The sequence below is a fragment of the Eurosta solidaginis genome, chromosome 3 (genome assembly GCF_040869045.1).
Source record: "Eurosta solidaginis isolate ZX-2024a chromosome 3, ASM4086904v1, whole genome shotgun sequence".
NCBI classification, from domain to species: Eukaryota; Metazoa; Arthropoda; class Insecta; order Diptera; family Tephritidae; genus Eurosta; species Eurosta solidaginis.
In genome coordinates this window covers 132,022,264-132,046,488 of record NC_090321.1, presented here as the reverse complement: position 1 = coordinate 132,046,488, position 24,225 = coordinate 132,022,264, and the positions used below count along the sequence as shown (strand labels likewise).

Sequence of the window (24,225 nt, the reverse complement as noted above, 5' to 3'; positions counted from 1 at the left end):
TTTGCCCAAAAATGTTTTTGCATTTGCAGATTTAATCCTCATTTTAAATAAAGTACGTCTTATACTGAACAAAAAACAAAAAATTTACAAAAATATAACATTAAATTTTTTATATTGTCTTTTATGCTAATTTATTTTATTTCTTATTTTACTTTATTATATATTCGTTTATTTCAACTTAGTTTATTATTATTTAAATGCAACTTAACTGAATCGGAAAATTTCACGTTGTATATTAAACGAAAAAAAACGTCCCTTGATTTTGGGTGAAAACGGCAACCGGTACCATGGCGGCCGTACTGCATAGGCAGTATTTCACCCACTATCTATATATTAATACGCTAACAAAATTTCCATACAATCAATTTACAGGCTGTTTCGCATACTTAGCATACGTAAAATCATATAAAAGTTATATGAATCGATTCGTATTGATCAGCCGCAGTGCATAGGCCTATTTTTGTTAACAAATATTACTCTATTTGTTTATAATTAATAGAAAAAGTTTTTTGTAAATTCGAGCAATTAATACAAATATCGAAATTAATTTTCGTGCACAAGCGCGCCATCTTTGGGAACAATTACCTAAGTGTTCTAATGCGAATTTCAAAGACCTTAACCTTTATGATTCCCTGCTAAATTCGAAAGCACAAATGCTTCACGTACATACATATATGGTGCCCAATGTTGCCACTTACCTATAATAGCCTCTATCAAAATCCTAAACAACTGTTCCAAAATAATAGAATTAATTTTTTAACGGCCCATTTTTTGTGGCAAATTTTACTTACACGTAAATACATAAGTCTTTATTTAACAGATTATTTGTTTTTTATTTTAGTTGTTTTCAAGAAAACATGGAATCACAAATAATGAGTTAACTTTTGTTGAAACGAACTAAATTCATTTATAACAATTAATGGCAAATTTGCCCGAAAATGTTTTTGCATTTGCAGATTTAATCCTCATGTTAAATAAAGTACGTCTTATACTGAACAAAAAACAAAAATATAACATTAAATGTTTTATATTGTCTTTTATGTTAATTTATTTTATTTCTTATTTTACTTTATTATATATTCGTTTATTTCAACTTAGTTTATTATTATTTAAATGCAACTTGACTGAATCGGAAAATTTCACGTTGTATATTAAACGAAAAAAAAACGTCCCTTGATTTTAGGTGAAAACGGCAACCGGCATCATGGCGGCCGTATTGCATAGGCAGTATTTTACCCACTATCAATATATTAATACGCTAACAAAATTTCCATACAATCAATTGACAGGCGGTTTCGCATACTTAGCATACGTAAAATCATATAAAAGTTATATGAATCGATTCGTATTGATCAGCCGCAGTGCATAGGCCTATTTTTGTTAACAAATATTACTCTATTTGTTTATAATTAATAGAAAGTTTTTTGTAAATTCGAGCAATTAATACAAATATGGAAATTAATTTTCGTGCACAAGCGCGCCATCTTTGGGAACTATTATCTAAGTGTTCTAATGCGAATTTCAAAGACCTAAACCTTTATGATTCTTTGCTAAATTCGAAAGCACAAATGTTTCACGTACATACAAATATGGTGCCCAATGTTGCCCAATGTTGCCTCTACCAAAATCCTAAAAAACTGTTCCCAAATAATTTATAGCGTACCAAAAGACCTTAAATAGAATTAATTTTTGAACGGCCCATTTTTTGTGGCAAATTTTACTTACACGTAAATACATAAGTCTTTATTTAACAGATTATTTGTTTTTTATTTTAGTTGTTTTCAAGAAAACATGAAATCACAAATAATGAATTAACTTTTGTTGAAACTAACTAAATTAATTTATAACAATTAATGGCAAATTTTCCCGAAAATGTTTTTGCATTTGCAGATTTAATCCTCATTTTAAATAAAGTACGTCTTATACTGAACAAAAAACAAAAAATTTACAAAAATATAACATTAAATTTTTTATATTGTCTTTTATGCTAATTTATTTTATTTCTTATTTTACTTTATTATATATTCGTTTATTTCAACTTAGTTTATTATTATTTAAATGCAACTTGACTGAATCGGAAAATTTCACGTTGTATATTAAACGATAAAAAAATGTCCCTTGATTTTAGGTGAAAACTGCAACCGGCATCATGGCGGCCGTATTGCATAGGCAGTATTTTACCCACTATCTATATATTAATACGCTAACAAAATTTACATACAATCAATTGATAGGCTGTTTCGCATACTTAGCATACGTAAAATCATATAAAAGTTATATTAATCGATTCGTATTGATCAGTCGCAGTGCATAGGCCTATTTTTGTTAACAAATATTACTCTATTTGTTTATAATTAATAGAAAAACTTTTTTGTAAATTCTAACAATTCATACAAATATCGAAATAAATTTTCGTGCACAAGCGCGCCATCTTTGGGAAAAATTATCTAAGTGTTCTAATGCGAATTTCAAAGACCTAAACCTTTATGATTCCCTGCTAAATTCGAAAGCACAAATGTTTCACGTACATACATATATGGTGCCCAATGTTGCCACTTACCAATAATAGCCTCTACCAAAATCCTAAAAAACTATTCCAAAATAATTTGTAGCGTACCAAAAAACCTTAAATAGAATTAATTTTTGATCGGCCCATTTTTTGTGGCAAATTTTACTTACACGTAAATACATAAGTCTTTAACAGATTATTTGTTTTTTATTTTAGTTGTTTTCAAGAAAACATGGAATCCCAAATAATGAGTTAACTTTTGTTGAAACTAACTAAATTCATTTATAACAATTAATGGCAAATTATAATTTTATTTAATTAATTATAAATACATATGTAATAGTAAAGCGCCAATTGCATACCTAACAGGTGGTGTGAAATAGGTTAAATTCCTTTAGCACATTTCTTCGTTCTTAACTAAAAATTCGTGTTTTTTGAATTATGACGCTATTGAAGTAAATGGGCGATATATGTATATGTAGTTTATATTGGTGATATAAGTCTACTGGGGAACCGAGCACCCAAAACTAACTTTGCTAGCGCGCCAACGGCGTATCTCCCGGGTGGTGTATAAAAAACAAATTTTCAATTCAATTTCAAGTAATTTCACCACAATTCTTATTATCTTAATGCTTAAGATGATGCGGGAACAACAAAGTAAGCCCCTTCCAACCTTTGATTCGGGGGGATGGTATAATGGTGTGAAGATGATAGCGTGCGACAACATCGCGAGCTTGCGGTGGCTGGAGGAAGTCGTTCCAAAGTTAAGTCGTTCCAAATAAAGTTAAGGTATGGATACCATGCGTGATGAAGTCGGAGGATACACTGCGACTTCTGCAGAATCAGAATCCGAACATACCGACACAGGATTGGAAGGTACTTACTGTATCTCGGCCTACCGAGGATGGTCAGTTCTACATCTTCCAAATAAACAAGCAGGCGGAGGATATTTTGTACACGCAGCTTGGCAAAATGTCCTTTGGCACTGGCAAAATTTACATGCGACTCAGGAAAAGAAGTCCCGAGGATAAAAATCCTAACACGCTGGAAGTGGGCGAAGTCGTAAAGGACCTCAGAAGCCTAAGGGAAAAAAGACAGGTGGAGGTCCCGACGTCACCACGAACGTGCTAGAAGAGGACCAACCGCTAAATGGTGCTGTAACTCGCACAGAGGAACACACGGCACAACATTCACGAGGGGCTGAAGGGGGCCTCGAATACTCTAAACCAAAATGGCAAGAGGAGGACGACGACGTCAAGACGAAGGTGCTGGAGGGGGACAAACAGCCCAATAGTGCTGCGAATCCTACAGATAAACCTCCAACACAGTAAAGTGGCGTCGAGCAAACTCCTCCTAACCCTTGAGGAGGGTTCGTTTGACGTGGCGCTGATCCAGGAGCCGTGGCTCTCATCGGGAGGAAAGGTTTCTGAACTTAGCGCGCGCAGGTTTGGCGTTTACTATGCGCAAACGGAAGGACGGGTGCGAGCTGTAGTAATGGTAAGGAAACAGCTGCATTCATATATGCTGCCTAATTATACCACCGGGGATCTCGTAGCGGTGGGCTTTGAGCAAAAGAATAAGCAGGCATTTATCCTGGCGTCCTGCTACATGGCCCATGCTGCGGAATTTCCACCGATGGAGTGCAAAAGGCTAGTACAGGAGGAAGGGCGGTTGGTCATAGGCGCAGATGCAAATGCGCACCACAATGCGTGGGGAGGAGCAGATACGAACGAGAGAGGCGAATCTCTATTTTGTTACATCCTGCAAACCAATTTGCAGATAGCCAACAGGGGAAATGTTCCTACATACATTGGTCCAACATCCAGCAATGTTCTGGATATTACATTGAGCTCCGAGCGTGATATATCAAGGTATGATTGGATGGTTCTCGATAGACCATCCTTCTCCGACCATGCGTATATAAGCTTCAGCATCCCACTAAAGAGGGTAGAGAAGGGAGGAACCTTTAGAAACCCTAGGGCAACGAATTGGACTAAATTCCAGAAATATGTAGAAACGAAACTGGGACAACCCAAAGAGGTTGCTAATGTAGAGGAACTGGAGGAGTCGAATGAATTCCTAACAAGGACGCTTATGACTGCGTATAACAAAGCTTGCCCTCTAAGAAGATTCAGAGGAAAAGCAAAGCCGCCATGGTGGAGCAATGAGCTGAGTCTTCTAAGAAGACAGGTAAAAGAAATGTTTAAACTCGCAAAGACCGCGGAAAGCGAAGCGTGTCGGGACGAGTACAGGGATCTACTGAGGATCTACAAGCGTGAAATTACCAGGGCGAAGAGAAACTCATGGAAAAGTTTCTGTACGGACATAGAGTGCTCCAGTGAAACAGCACGGTTGAAAAAAGTCCTAGCAAAGGGAAACATAGTCCAGGGACTAATAAAGAAAGAGAACGGGGAACATTTCCCATCGGGAGACGGTTTAGAAGAACCAGCAGACATCACTCACACTTCGATCACGGAGCTAGTGGTGCCGGGCTTGGTGACCGATACCAAGATCGAGTGGGCAGTGAAGACGTTTTCTAAGTTTAAATCGCCGGGCCCAGATGGTATATTGCCGGCCATGCTACAAGTCTCAAGTAGGGCGGTCGTGGAATGGCTTAAAATTATATTCGATGGGTGCATAAGACTGAATCATGTACCGCACTCTTGGAGAACTGCTCGTGTAGCTTTTCTACCAAAGGCGGGGAAGATCGGTCACGGGTATCCCAAAGACTACAGACCCATTAGCTTAACATCATTTCTGCTCAAAACCTTTGAGAGGCTGATAGATGTGTACATAAAGTCCAACGTGGATGAAAAGCTGCTCTCCACAACACAGCATGCGTACACCAAAGGCAAGTCGGTAGACACCGCATTGCATAGGGTGGTAATAAGCATAGAGAAATCCCTGGAATATAAGGAGTATGCTCTAGGAGTCTTCTTGGACATTGCCGGGGCTTTCAATAATGTTGCAAAATGGGCGATTATGGATGGTCTTAATTACATTAAAGTACATCCTGCCTTAATCAGATGGATCGGCTGCATGTTAAATTGCAGAAAGATTACATCACAATGGGGATTGTACGAGGCCACGAAATCAGTGGACAGGGGCACGCCGCAGGGAGGGGTGCTATCACCTCTGCTGTGGACACTGGTCATCAACCAACTGCTCAGGCAATTCGATGAGGGACCCGTAAAACTTACGGCTTACGCAGATGACGTTGCAATTGTCATAAGTGGAAAATGCCTTCCAACGATTAGTTCTTTGATGGATCGGGCGCTTCGGGATATTCATACCTGGGCATCTAATGTCGGGCTGAAAGTCAATGCGGAGAAGACGGATATGGTCTTGTTTACAAAGAGGTACAAGGTCCCAAATTGGACCAGGCCTAAGTTAGGAGCGGTGACCTTACAGGAGAAACCTTGCACAAAATATCTAGGAATCATCCTAGACAGTAAGCTGTCATGGAAGCTCAACGTGGAGGAGAGGGTCAAGAAGGCCTCAACGGCACTCTATGCATGTAAAAGAATGCTGGGGTGTACGTGGGGCCTATCGCCCTCTCTTTCTCATTGGGTTTTTACAGCGATTGTAAGCCCTATTCTATACTATGGAGTTCTTGTTTGGTGGAAAGCCACACAAAAAACAACATACCTCAAAAAATTAGAGGGGGTATGCAGACTATCGATGCTTTGCATTACGGGAGCCCTGAAAACAACCCCGACGGCTGCACTGTATGCCATTCTGCACATTCCACCTGTAGACCTGGTAGCAAAGAACAAAGCGTTAACGACCGCAACCAGGCTCGATGCTTCGGGGCAGCTTGAGCGTCGACCATATGGCCATAGTAGTATAGCGTCCTCAGTCACAAGACGAACAGACTACATGATTCCCTACCTGCACTTTGAGGGAGATCTTAAGGCCACAATAGAGGTGGACGGTTGGCGCAAGGGTGCGCAAATGGCGGACGAGGCGATACATGTGTACACCGATGGTTCCAAAATAGGGAAGGAGTAGGGTCTGCGGTATACTGCGCTGATCCGGAATTAAGCAGATCCTACAGGCTGCCGGATTACTGTAGCGTTTTCCAAGCGGAAATATTAGCCGTAACCAAAGCAGTAGAAACCCTGGAAGAGAATAGCTTAAGCTGCAACCGTGTTAACTTTTGTATTGACAGTCAAGCAGCAATTAAGGCAATGATCTCGCATAGCACAGCATCTAAATGCGTGTTAGAGTGTAAGCAGTCTCTGGAGAGAATCGGGAAAGGGAGAAGCATACATCTATATTGGGTCCCAGGGCATATGGGAATAGATGGGAATGAAAAAGCGGACGAATTAGCTAAAAAGGGCGCATCCCTTGAAGCTTGCTCCGTAGACGTCCCAATTAGATTGGGCGAGATTAAGCGAAGGCGAGAGGTGCACATGATCGACCAAGCAGAAAAGGCGTGGGTTCAAGCGCGGGGCTGTAAAGTGTCGAAGATTATGTGTAGGTCTTACAACCTTAGACTAACACAGTTGCTTCTATCATTAAACAGAGAGGACTGTAGACTCATGACGGGTATTCTGACTGGACACTGCCTTCTGGCGTCACATGCCTTTAAATTAGGCTTGGTCAGTGATAGCATGTGTAGGAAGTGCGGGTTGGAGGAGGAAACGATCGAGCACGTTCTGTGCTCTTGCCCTGCACTTGCCAGGCTAAGACTCCAGCTATTAGGAGTGATACAGCTGTCAGATCTAGAAGCAGCAAGTGGCTTAAGTCCTAGGAAGCTTCTAGTATTTGCCAAGAGGACGGAGTTATTTTATAACATAGGTCCTGGTTTTTGATAGGGTTTTTCAGTTTGGTCGTTAAAACAAACTTCTGGTAACACTACGGACTCAATCAGTCTATGTGAGGTCCTCATGGACCGGCCAGTTCAACCTACCTACCTACCACAATTCTATGTAAATTTCATTTGATTTTACATATTTGTTATATTTTTTTAAGGAGCTCTACACCAAAACTTATAATTACATTTGAAAAGAATGTAGAAAATTTAAGAAAATACAATCAAAGATTATAACGTCTTAGGTCAAATTCAAAATTTTAATGAGAACTTTAAGTAAGATAGATCAGTTTGCTATATTTCCACTCACTGCTCAACTAATAACGCATTATTGTACTACCCCAACACTGGATGCATAGAGTGAGTTGAAAAAAATACAAGTTGGTATTGTAAAAACGCATTCTAGAGTCACACCTTGTCCACCTTTATACCGATATCTCGAAAAGGCGATCACCTATACAACTACCACCACTCCCTTTTAAAACCCTCATTAATACCTTTAGTTTGATACCCATATCGTACAAACATATTCTAGAGCCACTCCTGGTCCACCTTAATGGCGATATCTCGAAAAGGCGTCCACCTATAGAACTAAACCCCACGCCTTTTTGAAATACTCATTAACACCTTTCGTTTAATACCCATATTGTACAAACGCATTCTAGAGTCACCCCTGGTCCACCTTTATGCCGATATCTCTAAAAGGCGACCACCTATACAACTACCACCACTCCCTTTTAAAACCCTCATTAATACCTTTAGTTTGATACCCATATCGTACAAACACATTCTAGAGTCACCCCTGGTCCACCTTTATGGCGATATCTCGAAAAGGCGTCCACCTATAGAACTAAGACCCACGCCCTTTTGAAATACTCATTAACACCTTTCGTTTGATACCCATATTGTACAAACGCATTCTGGTCTCACCCCTGGTCCACCTTTATGCCGATATCTCTAAAAGGCTACCACCTATACAACTACCACCACTCCCTTTTAAAACCCTCATTAATACCTTTAGTTTGATACCCATATCGTACAAACACATTCTAGAGTCACCCCTGGTCCACCTTTATGGCGATATCTCGAAAAGGCGTCCACCTATAGAACTAAACCCCACGCCTTTTTGAAATACTCATTAACACATTTCGTTTGATACCCATATTGTACAAACGCATTCTAGAGTCACCCCTGGTCCACCTTTATGGCGATATCCCTAAATGGCGTCCACCTATAGAACTATGGCCGACTCCTTCATAAAATACTCTTTAATACCTTTCATTTGATACACATGTCGTACAAACACATTCCATGATTACCCTCGGTTCATTTTCCTACATGTTATTTTCCCTTTTGTTGTCACCATAGCTCTCAACTGAGTATGTAATGTTCGGTTACACCCGAACTTAACCTTCGTTACTTGTTTTAAATTTCTTTTCTATTACTAAGTTAAATTCATTTTTTCATTTACATATGTTCTGACTAAATAAATTTCTAAAGAGAAAAATAAACTCCAAAAAGAAAAAACATAGGCATTTCAAAGTGGGATTTTTCAAAATTTGCCCCTAGGACCCAAAGGGGGGGGGGGGGGGGCATCAGAATTCGTTTTAAAGATATGGTTCCTTCGGCAAAGTTTCTTATTTTGATCCCTAGAATATGATTTTCACAGACCAATGGGCGATTTTTTTGCCTCCCCACAAATCGACCCGGCCTACTTTACAACCAACCGTTATCCAATCAAAGTTAATATACTCTATGTGCAAAGCACGCTGAGTATAAAAATAATAATAATACAAATTATAAACTCAACGAATTACACACCAACCGGCACGAGAGGGGCATCCGTATGACGCTCGGATTTTTTGTTTACATTAAATGAAGAAGGGGCACATTAAATTGTTTATAAAAATCCTAAGATAGGATAAAAACATATTTTTAATAAATGCAAACAAGATATTTATATTTTTGAGGAAAATGATAACACTATTTATTTTTTATTTGTTAGATTTCGGACATCGTTGTTGGCAAAGAAGACAATGTTTCAGCGCGAGAGGCATTACTACGATGGGCTCGCCGTTCAACACTACGATATCCAGGAGTTCGAGTGAATGACTTTACAACGTCTTGGCGAGATGGGTTGGCCTTTTCCGCCTTAATCCACCGAAATCGTCCAGATTTGCTTGACTGGCGAAAAGCAAGGACTGACCGGCCCCGTGATCGGTTAGAACAAGCCTTTCATGTTGTGGAAACGGAGTACGGAGTTACGCGTCTTTTAGATCCTGAAGGTAACTATGTTTGCATTTCCGAATTTCATCATCATCAGTATTAACCGTTGTGGAACAAGTCACAACAGCTATCCCTGTTTAGTGATAACTTAGGCCAATTGGGAGCACCAAGCAAATCAAGTCTTCCTCCACCTGTCTCTCCCAACTCAATTCTGCTCAAATCTGAAACTTTTTTTGTTCTCTATATATATGTCGAAACTAAATTCGGTTTAAATTTTAGATTATACCGCTTTTAAGCGAGAGAATTCTGCATTTGCAATTATAAAAAAAAAAATAAAAATCTAGTGGGGCCCTGGTGAATCGACGTAGCCCGGACTGCAGCAGCTTGCTCTATTTACAGAGCCCCATCATATCTGTGTAACGAAATTTATCATATAACAAAATGTTTCGAAAAAACAATTTTCGTAAGTGACATTTTCGATGTTAAGGTTTTTAGAGATAAATTTAAACCCTTGGATTTCGTAAGAAAATCAGAAACGTATACAAGTTTCTATTTTTAAACTTTTTTGTTTTGGTTAAAACAGTTTTACTTCCTTTATATTGGGTTCGTTTGATGTTTTTCCGCCAATTTCCAGACAAAATTGGAGACTCTTGCAATCAATTTTTAAATAACTTCCCAGAGAGCTAGAGCCTTGAAACTCGGAACACACATCGGAACCCGGTGACAAGTTATCGAGAGGGAAACAAACTTTGCTAAATAGTTCAGGGATCGTGAAAATTTTAAAAAAGACTTCCGAACTTTGAGATTTTGATTTCGAAATCTTACACTTTGAACTAGTACTATTTACGATAAAATAGGTTTTTTTTGAAAGGACAGGGGTCGAGATATTTTAAGGACCTAACATAGACTGAATGTGTCCATATTGTTACCAGAATTTGTTTGACGACCAAAGTAAGAACCCAATAAGGTGTCAGAACTTATGATATAGAATAACTTCGTTATTTTGGTAAATACTAGGAGTTTTCTAGGGCCTAGCTTACTTTCTGTCTCGAGATTTAGTAACTCTTGCGGACTCTACTTGATTAACTTCTCGTAGAGCTAGATTCTTGGTACTAAAAACATCCTTCAGAATCAGAAACATATTTTTGGTGGTCCAGGGATCTTGAAAATTTAAAAAATCTTCCGAGCTTGGAAATTTTGATTCAAAGAACTTCCCGATAACCCAGTGACCTGATGCTTTGGAGGAAACTTTGGGCTTTATTAGGTTGAAATATTTACGATAAAACAGTTTTCTAGATGAGATAAGGATTATTCAGAGATATATAGAAAGTAGATTTACAACATGTAGAGTTTTGGGACCGCTATTTGATTTACTTCACGTTTAGCTAGATTATTGAAACTGAGAAAATATTTCAGAACCCCATGGCAGTACAATATTAGGAAAGAAATGAAACATAGAACGAAACTTCTATAATGTTGTAATATTAAGGACACAAGAGTTTTCTAGATGGCACAGGGATCGAGATATTCAGAGATACTTAGAAAATCCATTTAAAATTCTGAATATTTGCTAACTGAGAAAATATTTGAGAACCCCATGGCAGTACAATATTAGGAAAGAAATGAAACATTGAACGAAACTTCTATAATGTTGTAATATTAAGGACTCAAGAGTTTTCTAGATGGCACAGGGATCGAGATATTCAGAGATACTTAGAAAATCCATTTAAAATTCTGGAATATTTGCGATCGATTTTTAAATAACTATAAACTGAGCTACAAACAGGAAACCTTACACATAGTCATCTTGACAATGCAAAAAAAAGGAGAAAATAAAAAGAAGATAATCATTTTGTAAGTACTTCCCTTATATCCACGGTCCAAATAAAACGAAAAATTGTGTATCTACTTTTTATCGAGATTTTAGACGTACTGTTCAATTAAGTATGAAATTTAAGCTCAACGAAATAATAAAACAGAGAAGTGAATCGAGAGTATTTGAATTTGAGACAAAACAAGTTTCAAACAATGCCACTTGCTGATTCTAGATCTGACAGCTGTATCACTTCTAATAGCTGGAATCTTAGCCTGGCAATCGCAGGGCACGAGCACAAAACGTCCTCGATCGTTTCCTCCTCCAACCCGCACTTCCTACATCTGCTATCACTGACCAAACCTAATTTAAAGGCATGTGACGCCAGTGTCCAATCAGAATACACGTCATGAGTCTACGTCCTCTCTTTTTAATGATAGAAGCAACTTTGTAAGCCTAAGGTTGTAAAAACTACACATAATCTATGATAATTTACAGCACAGCACTTGGACATACGCCTTTTCCGCTTGGTAGATCACGTGCACCTTTCTGCCAGTTTGTAATGTTTGTTATTTCCTGATTAGCACAGTATACCGCAGACCTTACTCCTTCCACTACTTTGGAACCATCTGTGTAAACATGTATCGCCTCGTCCGCAATTTGAGCACCCTTGCGCCAGCCGTCCACCTTTATTGTGGCGTTAAGATCGCCCTCGAAGCGCTGATAGGGAATCAGGTACTCGTTTCGTCGTGATTGTTGACGCTATACTACTATGGTCGTATGGTCAGCGCTCAAGCTGCCCCGAGGCACCGAGCCTGTTTGCAGTTGTTAACGCTATGTTCTTTGCTACCAGGTCTATAGGTGGAATGCGCAGAATGGGATACAGTGCAGCTGTCAGGGTTGTTTTCAGGGCTCCCGTAATGCTAAGCATTGATAGTTTGCATACCCCCGCTAATTTTTTGAGGTAGGATGTTTTTTGTGTGGCTTTCCACCAAACAAGAACTCCATAGTATAGGATGGTTTACAATCACTGTAAATACCCACTGAGAAAGAGAGGTCGATAAACCCCACGTACACCCCAGAATTCTTTTACATGTGTAAGATGCCATCGTGGCCTTCTTCACCATCCCCTCTACGTTGAGCTGCCACGACAGCTTACTGTCTAGAATGACCAGCGTCCAGCAGAGGTGATGGCACCCTGCAGTGTACCCCTGCGCACTGATTTAGTGGCCTAATACAATCCCCATTGTGATTGAATATTCCTGCAGTTCGCCAGGTCTATCCATTGTGAGCGAAGGACTATTAAACTGCGTCAACTGGCGATCTATGGTAACCACATACTCATTTCGCTCGAGCGGTCTGCCGACTTCATCACCACTGAAAAACGGACTTTCATCAATTTTAAGAAAGGAAGGTGGGATGATCACAAATCTTATACAGACAATCGCTTTGCTGCCCTCCCTATCCCGATGATACCCGTCAAGGTGAGCGTGCTTTCCACAAGGTCATCGAATCCGCTTCGGCTCGTTTTATTCCCGGAAGAATTCTGCAAATCCGGCCACATTTTCCAGCGGAGGCCGCAACTCTATCGAGAGAACGTGACCTTATAAGACAGCACGACCCCGGCGACCCCCAAATAAGGGATATAAACCAATGCATCAGATTGCTTGTGGATGAACACAAGCGGACGAAATGGGAGGAGTAGTGACAAAATCTCCATCGCCTTTGGCGTTAAAGTGCTCTCGGATGCGAAAGAATGCGCGAGCCCTTTTTGCCAACAATATGTAATGCATTCTACGGTAGACAAAGTCAGACGGCGGGCCAACAGACGGGCACACCAGAATAAATACAGGCATCCCAATTACCATCACCGCCAAAGAGGTAGCAATGCCGATGTTTAAAAACCTATGCAAAGAGGGATTTAATTATCTAGCGCATGTCTTCGACTTATCCCTGTCCACATTCGTTTTCGAAAAATGGAAAATGACCAGGGTAGTTCCGCTATTAAAGCCTGGGAAACCAGCTAACATAGGAGAATCTTATCGTCCGATATGTTGTTGTTGTTGTAGCAGTGCTTCGCCCAACCTAATAGTTGCGGCCGATCACAAATTGTCATCAATATCCTCTAACGGGAGTCCAAGGAAACTTGCTGTTTCATCAGGGGTGGACCATAATGATAGGGGTGTTAGAGGCGTTGGTTCCACATTACAATTAAAGAGATGATTGGTGTCATGTGGGGACACACTGCAAGTGGCGCATGCATTTTGTATGTCGCGGTTAATTCTGGATAGGTAAGAGTTTAACCTGTTACAGTATCCAGAACGCAGTTGAGCCAGAGTGACTCGCGTTTCCCTGGGGAGTATGCGTGCCTCTTCCGCAAGTTCTGGGTACTGTTCTTTGAGTACTGGATTCACCGAGCAATTCCTGACATAAAGGTCCGACGCCTGTTTGCGGAGTTCACCAAGGACCTGCTTGTGTTTTTTTGCGTCATACGGAAGAGTTCTCAGGTGGCGTATTTCCTCAAAATGCTTACGGAGATGACTCCTTAAGTCCCTAGGCGGTGTTGGCTCGTCAATCAGATGTCTGTTGGGATACCCAGGTTTGTGGGTATTCTACAGGAACTGTTTGGTTAGCTTCGCATTTCTCTCCCTGATGGGGAGTATTCTCGCCCCGTTATGTAGATGGTGTTCTGGGGACATAAGAAGACAGCCGTGGCGGTTCTGAAAGCAGTATTTTGGCAGGCCCGTGTCTTCTTCCAGTGGGTAATTTTTTGGCTTGGCGACCATATTGGGGACGCGTTGCATGCAATCGGCTGGCCAGTTGCTTTGTATGTGGTAATGAGCGTTTCTTTGTCTTTTCCCCAAGTACTGCCAGCAAGGGATTTGAGGATTTTATTATGGCTGTGGATTTTCGGTACAATTGTGGCTGCGGGCTCACCAAAATGTAGATCCTGATCAAACTTCACACCCAAGATTTTGGGGTTTATGACGGTCGGTAGCGTAGCGCCATCGGCGTGGATGTTCAAAATGGTCGACATTTGGGACATCCGCGTTGTAAATAAGGTCGCGGAGGATTTAGTCGGTGATAATGCCAGGTTTGGCGAGGTGAAAAGACTGGAGAGATCAGGGAGGTAGCCGTTTATTCTGTTGCAAAGCTCATCGATCTGTGGGCATGGGCCTGTGGCTATTATTGTGCAGTCATCGGCGTAGGAAACGATAGTAACTCCTTCTGGTGGCAAAGGTAGCTTATATATGTAGAAATTGAACAAACTTGGGGATAGGACACCACCCTGTGGCACCCCCTGTTTTATTCTTCTTGGTTTTGATGTTTCATTTCTAAATTGCACCGATGCACATAGAGGTATATGAGCAATCTGGGCGTCCAAAATTATTTTTTGGCTTGCAATTGTTTAATTATGTTACTCATGGTAATTTCACTTATATTTAACTTTTTATTTTATTATATATACAGTGGTCCAAAAAAGTCTACGGACATTCTAGTATAATAATTCATTCTAGTATAATAATGTACAATTTACAAGCTGATCGCATGTTTCGCTGATTTTTGGCATTTATTTTTATATGCCTGGCATCGAGAATTCTAACACAATTTATTAAGTAATTATCAAAAAAATTTGAGCCTGCGGAAAAAAGTGAATTTCTATACATGGCTTACGTGTGCGGTATTACCAGACTAGTAGATAATAATAAAGCTAAAATTCGTATCCCAATCCGATCACTGTTATTTGTAACATAATAAGTCCAGTCGCATGGTTAGATATCACTCTTTAGGGCTCATCATCAGAGGGTATGTCAGGCAGGTCATCATCTTGGAGTTTAAACGATGTATGTCTCTTTCGGGTTTCAATGGAATCTTTCTTTGAATAAGGTCCGAAGCTTAGAAGGTATTTGTCTAAGCTGTTTAATTTCTCGTTAATACTTTCCGCATCTGATTCTTTCATGTAATTGAATAATTCATTACGGGTGATTACTCGACCAGAGAAACCATAAATAAAAAAATATCATTATTACAGCTACATATATACAGAACATACAAAAAAATGTTAGTCATCGATTGGAGTTTTTGGGGTACATTGGCCAAATAGATCTAGGATTCGGTATCAGCACATTGATTCGTCAAACAAGATCGAATTCTACAATTGCGTTTCTAAATGTGAGATTAACGTCCAAACTTAGTTTCATAAAAATCATACATCTTATAATATAACCGCCCACAATAGTAGGGGGCGCGGCACGGTACCAATCATCACCATATTGCTTATATATTATTTTTATGCAACAACAAGATCACGCGCCGAATTTCAACAAAATTGGAGTACGTTTGCTATTTTTATTTGCTCACCCTATGGTGATGGCACCACTATGCAACGCTCAAAATTACCAATTTTTTTCAAAAATCGGGAATAAGCGGGACCACTCTTTCCACTATTTAAATTAACAAAACCCAGGCTGTCTAAAAAAATTTGGAATCAATGCGGGGAAAATCGGGGCACTAAAACAAAAACCTTTTGGAAAAGAAATTGGGAAAAAATGTTGCCCCAATACATCACTTTTTAAAAATTGTATTACGAAAGCGTTAAGGACTATATAAGTCTTAAGATATATAAATATTATACACACTTACCTGTTTCATAAGAATCCATGGCTTCTTTCTTCGCTGAAACCCGTAAAACTACCAATTGAAAATGTATATACTCTAGGAACGTGAAAAAATGCCGCAAGATACGCACGAATGATCCAACTTTGAGTGTATGTCCACACAAGGCATTTGAATTATGAATATAAATAATTATTGATTCTAATACGCTAGAGTATTGGCCTACTAAAAATAATTTTATGTTTTTTTATACTGCACCTGAAAGCTAATTATTTAGACTTTGCACAATTTAAAATACAGGGTGCCAGAGTAACAAGGTGCTTCACAATAATTCGTCAAATTTGAAAAATTGTAGAAAAATACAAAAAAAAAAAAATATTTAAAACTGAAGGACAAACTTTGAATAATTTTTTATGAGGATGTATTTGAACATGAAATCAGATAAACTCATGATTTGTATGAAGGAGTGTGGCTCTACCCACTTATCATTAAAATTTTTGTCTTAGTAGCAAGGTTATCAATCTCCACCAAACTTGATGGACGCATTACTTCTTTTAAAATGCTATACTCTTATAAAAGTGAAATGTGTTCGCTAGGAGATAAGTATATAAACATTGCATAAATTTACTTACATATTCTTGAAAAAAACCAAATATTTTATTAATACTTATGTAAGAAAAATTATTAAAAGTTGTTCAATATTATTGTATTTGAGCCAAAGATGACCAACTAATAAATTTTTGAGCACTGCCCACTTATGATAATCAGTTTTATCTTAATAATCGCTTTACCAATTTTATTGATTTCTGTAAAAATGTATTACTCTTCTGATAGCAAAAGCCTAAGCTTTAATATATACATAAAGGGTGCTTCAAAACTCATCTTAAAATTTTATAAATTTTAAAAAGATGTAAAAAAGAAAATTATATGATTATAGTTACTAAATGAAATAACTGTATTATTTATAATAAATAATCAACATGTATTTATTGATTTCTTTTTTTTTCAATAAAATAACAAAATTAAGTACTAAATAATTTTTTTGTTGTGATAGAAAAAGGTGGATCATTTATTTAATCTTAACGTAGTATTCGTCACTTGAAAATATATCTAACAAGGAACAATTTCTGATCTATATGTGTCTGTAAGGTTTTTTTGTGATCTTACATGCCTCATGGATGATATGACTGGATCAGAAGAGATGGTCAACATGTTGAAAAAGTCCTCGGTTTGTCTAACTCGTGAGATTTTGCAAGCGTTAGTACTTCTATATCTTTTGTAGTCCTTGTTTTTAGATTCTTGAGCTAATTCAGACAATTCTCCTAATGGTAAACACTGGTATTCTATTAAATCTTTTCCATGGGCCAAAATTTTGTGTACCGTTGGTGTTTGCTTTTTCTCAGGATACTTTTGAAGCAGCAGCTCTGCAGTTTTCGATGCATATTCTCCAAATTTATGTCCATTAACTTTTTCATGGCAATTTAAAATATTTAAAATTGCTCCCAATCGTTTGACAATATCTCTGTCAAATCTATCGAGTAATGCGAGCAGTCATTTCATCGTATTCAAAAAATCTTCTTGAGGAGTTTCCATCATTTGTGTTGCCGTATCCATACTTTGGGCAGTCAAATCTCAGGCCAAGCTCTTTATAGAATTCATCTTGAATTATTTTTTGTTTCTAATATTTTGTTTTTCCTTAAATGTTGTATGTCTTCGAAAACTTCTCCTTGTTGTGGTAGTGTATAAGCCAGTTTCAAAACGAATTCCATGCACCTTATCCTCGGATGCAAATGAGATATTCCATACTCATAATTTATTTCGTCAATAATTGAATCATCAAGATTTTCAAAGTCTTTTTGACTCTTCTTACAGATTGGGCATTTCAATGTAGATGATGTGTTTGTTAGTAAGTTTAAAACTCTTCCATCGACCATTGTTAGAAGAAAATCATGCTTTATGGTAATAACGTTCCCGTCTTCGATTTCAATTATTATTTATGAGTTCCGAAGACTCCTTCTCATATTTAAATAATATCGGCGGCACAATTTAACTGATGACCGCCTTGGATTTTTTCAATATTCTGAAGCTTCATCTTTTAAACGGAGGGGAACAATAGAAGCCATAAACATATTACCATCTGTAATGTTCCATCTACATTTATTCTTTCCATCACAACCCCATTTATTTATCAATGTTAGGTTTTTTGGCAGTGATTTCAGAAAAACTTTTCAAGAGTCGCATAGATGTATGATCCATTAAATTATGGAACTCAACTTCAGCTGATACTTTGGCTCTTGGAGGAACTGCTTCTTTCTTGGCTTGAGTGATTTGTTTGTATCCAGGGAAAAGATAGGCATTATGTTGCAATAACGACTCACGCAATATATTATATTTAACCTTCGATAACCCGAGATCTATAAACAGCGCCAAAGACTCTTCAGGAGTGTATCTCCTAGGTACCGCATTTGGGGGTGTGGGAATGCTGTTTTTCATCCTTCTCAATCGCACTGGTTTCGCTAACGCAGCTGCTCCTATAATATGAGACTTGGTGTTTTCTTCTTCCTTTTTACATTAAATAGCCAATGCTTCTGAAAGATCAGTCTTGGCGATAGTTCTAGTATAATCTGACAGCTTCCTTTTCCTTGTGTAGGTCGAACATTCTTCTATGGGTTTTGTTGGTCTTCCTCTAGTTCCATTGGTTAATGTGCTAGGCATTTCTTCGTCCAAAAAACTTTTACCAGCTAGCTTTCATGCTTACTTATAAACCTTGAAGTAGAACGAACGACTGCTTGCCATTTTCTTTGTATTGGAATGTAGAGGAAGCCAATTTTTTCTTTCAAGTCTTCGTCTTCTTTGTTGCATGCTTCATTTGGTAATTCTATAGACTCCAAAAACGATTGATTTTGAGCGTTGTATTAAACATTGCTTTATATACTAAAATTATAGAAATGAGTTCCAGGTATATTATGCAGCTTGTAACCGAAAAATTTGGTTTATTAACAAATTCCAACAACAAAAGTGACCGTACTAAATTCGCTTCCTTCTTACCTATACCTGCTGAGGCGCGTATTTATACCCAAGGTTATAAAAAAAAATGTAAGGCGCGATAACCTCCGAAGAGATCTAAGGCCGAGCTTCTCTTCCAATTTGCGTCGTGCTCCTCTTGATTTTCCATACAAATTGGCCGGACGGGACCTACATGTTTTATGCCGACTCCGAACGGCATCTGCAAAGCAGATGAGTTTTCACTGAGAGCTTTTCATGGCAGAAATACGCCCGGAGTGCTTGCCAAACACTGCCGAGGGGCGACCCCGCTTAGAAAAATTTTCTTCTAATTGAAAAATCTTATTTCTAAAATTTTAATGTTGCTTTGCCCGGGAGTTGAACCCAGGGCATACGGTGTGATAGGCGGAGCACGCTACCATCACACCACGGTGGCCGCCGCCAAGGTTGCTTCACTTTATTTGATGTAAAAAGCGAAATCGCAGCTGGACGCCTTATGAATTCGGGTAACTGAATATTTAGCAAATACCTACTGTAAATTTCGCGGAGACCTTTTTTTTTATTTTCCATCAAATTTCGAAAAAGGTCATAAGAATGGGCTTTTCGAAAAACAGGTAGATCTGACAATTTTTATAAAAAAACCAATTTAATGTTTTCCTTCAACCTATAATTAAATATCCTTTCTTTATAATACAAGAAAGCAGTAGTAGGCCATTTTATTTAGAGACAAAACAATTTTTAATACAACAAAACAGCACAAAAACCACAAATTTTTCTAAGTGTTAAAAATTAATCAACTTTGAGCGCGTCCCCCTCCGTTTCTGTTTAATCAGAGTTATATATTCGTAATCCCAGGAAAATACATGTATTAGGTTTATTGAACGCTTTCATGAAATTTTTGATTTTTGGCAGACTCTTCGGGCAGAGGCGCCATAGTGCGTCGGCCAATTAAAATTTTTTGTTCTTGTGAAAGTTTTTGGGTAAGTAATAATATTTATAACTTCTCCATGACTTTATGATGTTTTGATATTTTTGTATTTTTACTTGTCGCGTAATCAGCTGGTGAGAAAAATAAAAACATTAAAATTTGTAACGGACACAAGTTTTTTCCACTTTTTTTTTTTAATAAATAAATAAATAAATGTAAGGCGCGATAACCTCCGAAGAGATCTTAGGGCGAGCTTCTCTTCCAATTTGCGTCGTGCTCCTTTTAATTTTTCTACAAATTGGCGGGACGGGCCCTACTTGTTTTATGCCGACTCCGAACGGCATCTGCAAGGCCGGGGTATGAACCCATGATCTTTGGTGTGTTAGGCGGAGCACGCCACCATCACACCACGGCTTTTTAATAAGCGCAACTGTTTTTTAGGGAATATCAACTGATCGGAAAAACAAAGTACTCAATAACCATATATGTACATATGTAATACTCCTATATTGCGTGTATAATGTGTTTTGACTTCGAAATCAAAACAAGACAGCCTATAAAATGTTTGTGATTGTAGCAGCATGTGTGACAAGAAAAAATTAAAATTTAGGTATATTCGATTACACGGTGCTACAAAAAAAAATTTAAAACACTTTTGAAGTGACCTAGTGTACGTTGTAGGCCTTAACGAGTACATCATTAAAATGTGTTTCAAAATTGTCTAACACCCCCAAATTTTCAAGTTATTGTCCAAAACCCGTTTTTCGTCTACTGCGCGCACTCTAAAAATCAAAACGTCGTCATGTTTTAACCGATTTTCGATTGCTTTACGTTTTTGGAAAGAAGCTGATTCAAGCCGATATATATGTTTATGCTTTATACGAAAAAATTGGGAAATTTTCCAAAAGTTATCTAAGATTTACCCATATTTCCCCATATTTCATAGTTCGACGTCTTATTTATGTAATATGTCATAAAAAAAAACTTTCTTTTTTACATTCATTCTGAAAGAACTATTTATCCCGAGTAAGAAAAGTCATGGGTTATCAAAATCGGTTGATAAATGTTTAAGTTCCGACGCTTATTGTAAACAAGAAAATTAATAAAAAACTCTATCAGTGGTCTGTACTCTGTTAGTTTCTGTGAATCGCATGTATAAATTGAAAATATTTTCATACCTTCCTTGATTTTTGCGTCACAGTTTTGGAAGCACGGCTTTCAAGTGCAAAAAAGGCTCGCTGTTTTTGCAAAGTCGTTTGACAAACTGCTTCATGTAGCCCAACTTGAGGTGTAGCGGTGGCAAAATAACTTTATCATTCTGAACGAGTTAACCACGTTTTTTTTTCTTATTTCGAGTGTTTTACTACACCGCGATTCACTGAGTTTGAAATTATCTTTTCCTCGACTGTCCCATTCGTGCAGATAGTAAGGATATTTTGTGTATCCTCCTTGCATTCCGAAAAGAATTGTCACAACTTTCCAATCACAAACAATTGGCCATTGATGCTTTTCATAATCTATGGAGTGTAAAATTTTTTTCATTGTCGCATACGTTTCTTTCATACTGGTAGCGTATTCTATTGGAACTGATACACTGGTTCTCGTTATGCAGTAGGATAGCTTTCAAACCTAATAAATTGACAGAAAAAAATAAAATTACGTATGTAAACTTTTTTTCAGTTGTAAAGACATTTTCGATAAAACACTTACGTTTGCACGAACAGTCCAAAAATAAACGACACTCTTCTGGTTGGTGTTCGTGATCAAGACAAACAAAGAGCTTATCTACATATATCTGACCAATAAACAAGTTCATTGTTGACGTCGTTAGCTCAGAATATTTTTTCGAAGAACGATAGGTTTTCATCCCTCGGGAATGTAGCCTTAAGTTCTTTTCCACAATATTCCACTGTTTCAGCCTCGAACCTAAAATTTCTGCCTGGCAATCACGCACAAGGTCACGGAAATCTTCATTTGAGACTACATGACGTTCCTTTGTTAGAACCCCAATTGGAAAAAATTCCTTGTCAATTTCTGAACCGTCAGAATTTTCTTCTACATATTCCAATGCATTTTTCGATTCAAGAGTTGCAACATGAGTATTCGTTTTTTCTTCCTTTATTGGGTGAGATACAGTTACTACAACAGCATACTTTATGCTTGCCATTTTCTTTGTATTGGAATGTAGAGGAAGCCAATTTTTTCTTTCAAGTCTTCGTCTTCTTTGTTGCATGCTTCATTTGGTAATTCTATAGACTCCAAAAACGATTGATTTTGAGCGTTGTATTAAACATTGCTTTATATACTAAAATTATGGAAATGAGTTCCAGGTATATTATGCAGCTTGTAACCGAAAAATTTGGTTTATTAACAAATTCCAACAACAAAAGTGACCGTACTAAATTCGCTTCCTTCTTACCTATACCTGCTGAGGCGCGTATTTATACCCAAGGTTATAAAAAAAAATGTAAGGCGCGATAACCTCCGAAGAGATCTAAGGCCGAGCTTCTCTTCCAATTTGCGTCGTGCTCCTCTTGATTTTCCCTACAAATTGGCCGGACGGGACCTACATGTTTTATGCCGACTCCGAACGGCATCTGCAAAGCAGATGAGTTTTCACTGAGAGCTTTTCATGGCAGAAATACGCCCGGAGTGCTTGCCAAACACTGCCGAGGGGCGACCCCGCTTAGAAAAATTTTCTTCTAATTGAAAAATCTTATTTCTAAAATTTTAATGTTGCTTTGCCCGGGAGTTGAACCCAGGGCATACGGTGTGATAGGCGGAGCACGCTACCATCACACCACGGTGGCCGCCGCCAAGGTTGCTTCACTTTATTTGATGTAAAAAGCGAAATCGCAGCTGGACGCAGGTAGACCTTATGAATTCGGGTAACTGAATATTTAGCAAATACCTACTGTAAATTTCGCGGAGACCTTTTTTGTCCTTTTTTTTTATTTTCCATCAAATTTCGAAAAAGGTCATAAAAATGGGCTTTTCGAAAAACAGGTAGATCTGACAATTTTTATAAAAAAACCAATTTAATGTTTTCCTTCAACCTATAATTAAATATCCTTTCTTTATAATACAAGAAAGCAGTAGTAGGCCATTTTATTTAGAGACAAAACAATTTTTAATACAACAAAACAGCACAAAAACCACAAATTTTTCTAAGTGTTAAAAATTAATCAACTTTGAGCGCGTCCCCCTCCGTTTCTGTTTAATCAGAGTTATATATTCGTAATCCCAGGAAAATACATGTATTAGGTTTATTGAACGCTTTCATGAAATTTTTGATTTTTGGCAGACTCTTCGGGCAGAGGCGCCATAGTGCGTCGGCCAATTAAAATTTTTTGTTCTTGTGAAAGTTTTTGGGTAAGTAATAATATTTATAACTTCTCCATGACTTTATGATGTTTTGATATTTTTGTATTTTTACTTGTCGCGTAATCAGCTGGTGAGAAAAATAAAAACATTAAAATTTGTAACGGACACAAGTTTTTTCCACTTTTTTTTTTAATAAATAAATAAATAAATGTAAGGCGCGATAACCTCCGAAGAGATCTTAGGGCGAGCTTCTCTTCCAATTTGCGTCGTGCTCCTTTTAATTTTTCTACAAATTGGCGGGACGGGCCCTACTTGTTTTATGCCGACTCCGAACGGCATCTGCAAGGCCGGGGTATGAACCCATGATCTTTGGTGTGTTAGGCGGAGCACGCTACCATCACACCACGGCTTTTTAATAAGCGCAACCGTTTTTTAGGGAATATCAACTGATCGGAAAAACAAAGTACTCAATAACCATATACATATGTAATACTCCTATATTGCGTGTATAATGTGTTTTGACTTCGAAATCAAAACAAGACAGCCTATAAAATGTTTGTGATTGTAGCAGCATGTGTGACAAGAAAAAATTAAAATTTAGGTATATTCGATTACACGGTGCTACAAAAAAAAATTTAAAACACTTTTGAAGTGACCTAGTGTACGTTGTAGGCCTTGACGAGTACATCATGAAAATGTGTTTCAAAATTGTCTAACACCCCCAAATTTTCAAGTTATTGTCCAAAACCCGTTTTTCGTCTACTGCGCGCACTCTAAAAATCAAAACGTCGTCATGTTTTAACCGATTTTCGATTGCTTTACGTTTTTGGAAAGAAGCTGATTCAAGCCGATATATATGTTTATGCTTTATACGAAAAAATTGGGAAATTTTGTTGATATTCCTTTGTTAGAACCCCAATTGGAAAAAATTCCTTGTCAATTTCTGAAGCGTCAGAATTTTCTTCTACATATTCCAATGCATTTTTCGA

The 24,225-nt window shown here is 38.0% G+C and overlaps 1 protein-coding gene across 1 annotated transcript in view; it reads left to right on the top strand.

Moving 5' to 3' along the window:
• Nucleotides 1-24,225, top strand: part of shot (dystonin-like protein short stop) — a 1,374,398-nt gene that overhangs the window by 389,583 nt on the left and 960,590 nt on the right. The window contains exon 6 of the mRNA XM_067773043.1: nucleotides 9,331-9,610. Coding sequence (XP_067629144.1) covers nucleotides 9,331-9,610 — 280 coding nt within the window. The remainder of the gene's footprint in view (nucleotides 1-9,330; nucleotides 9,611-24,225) is intronic.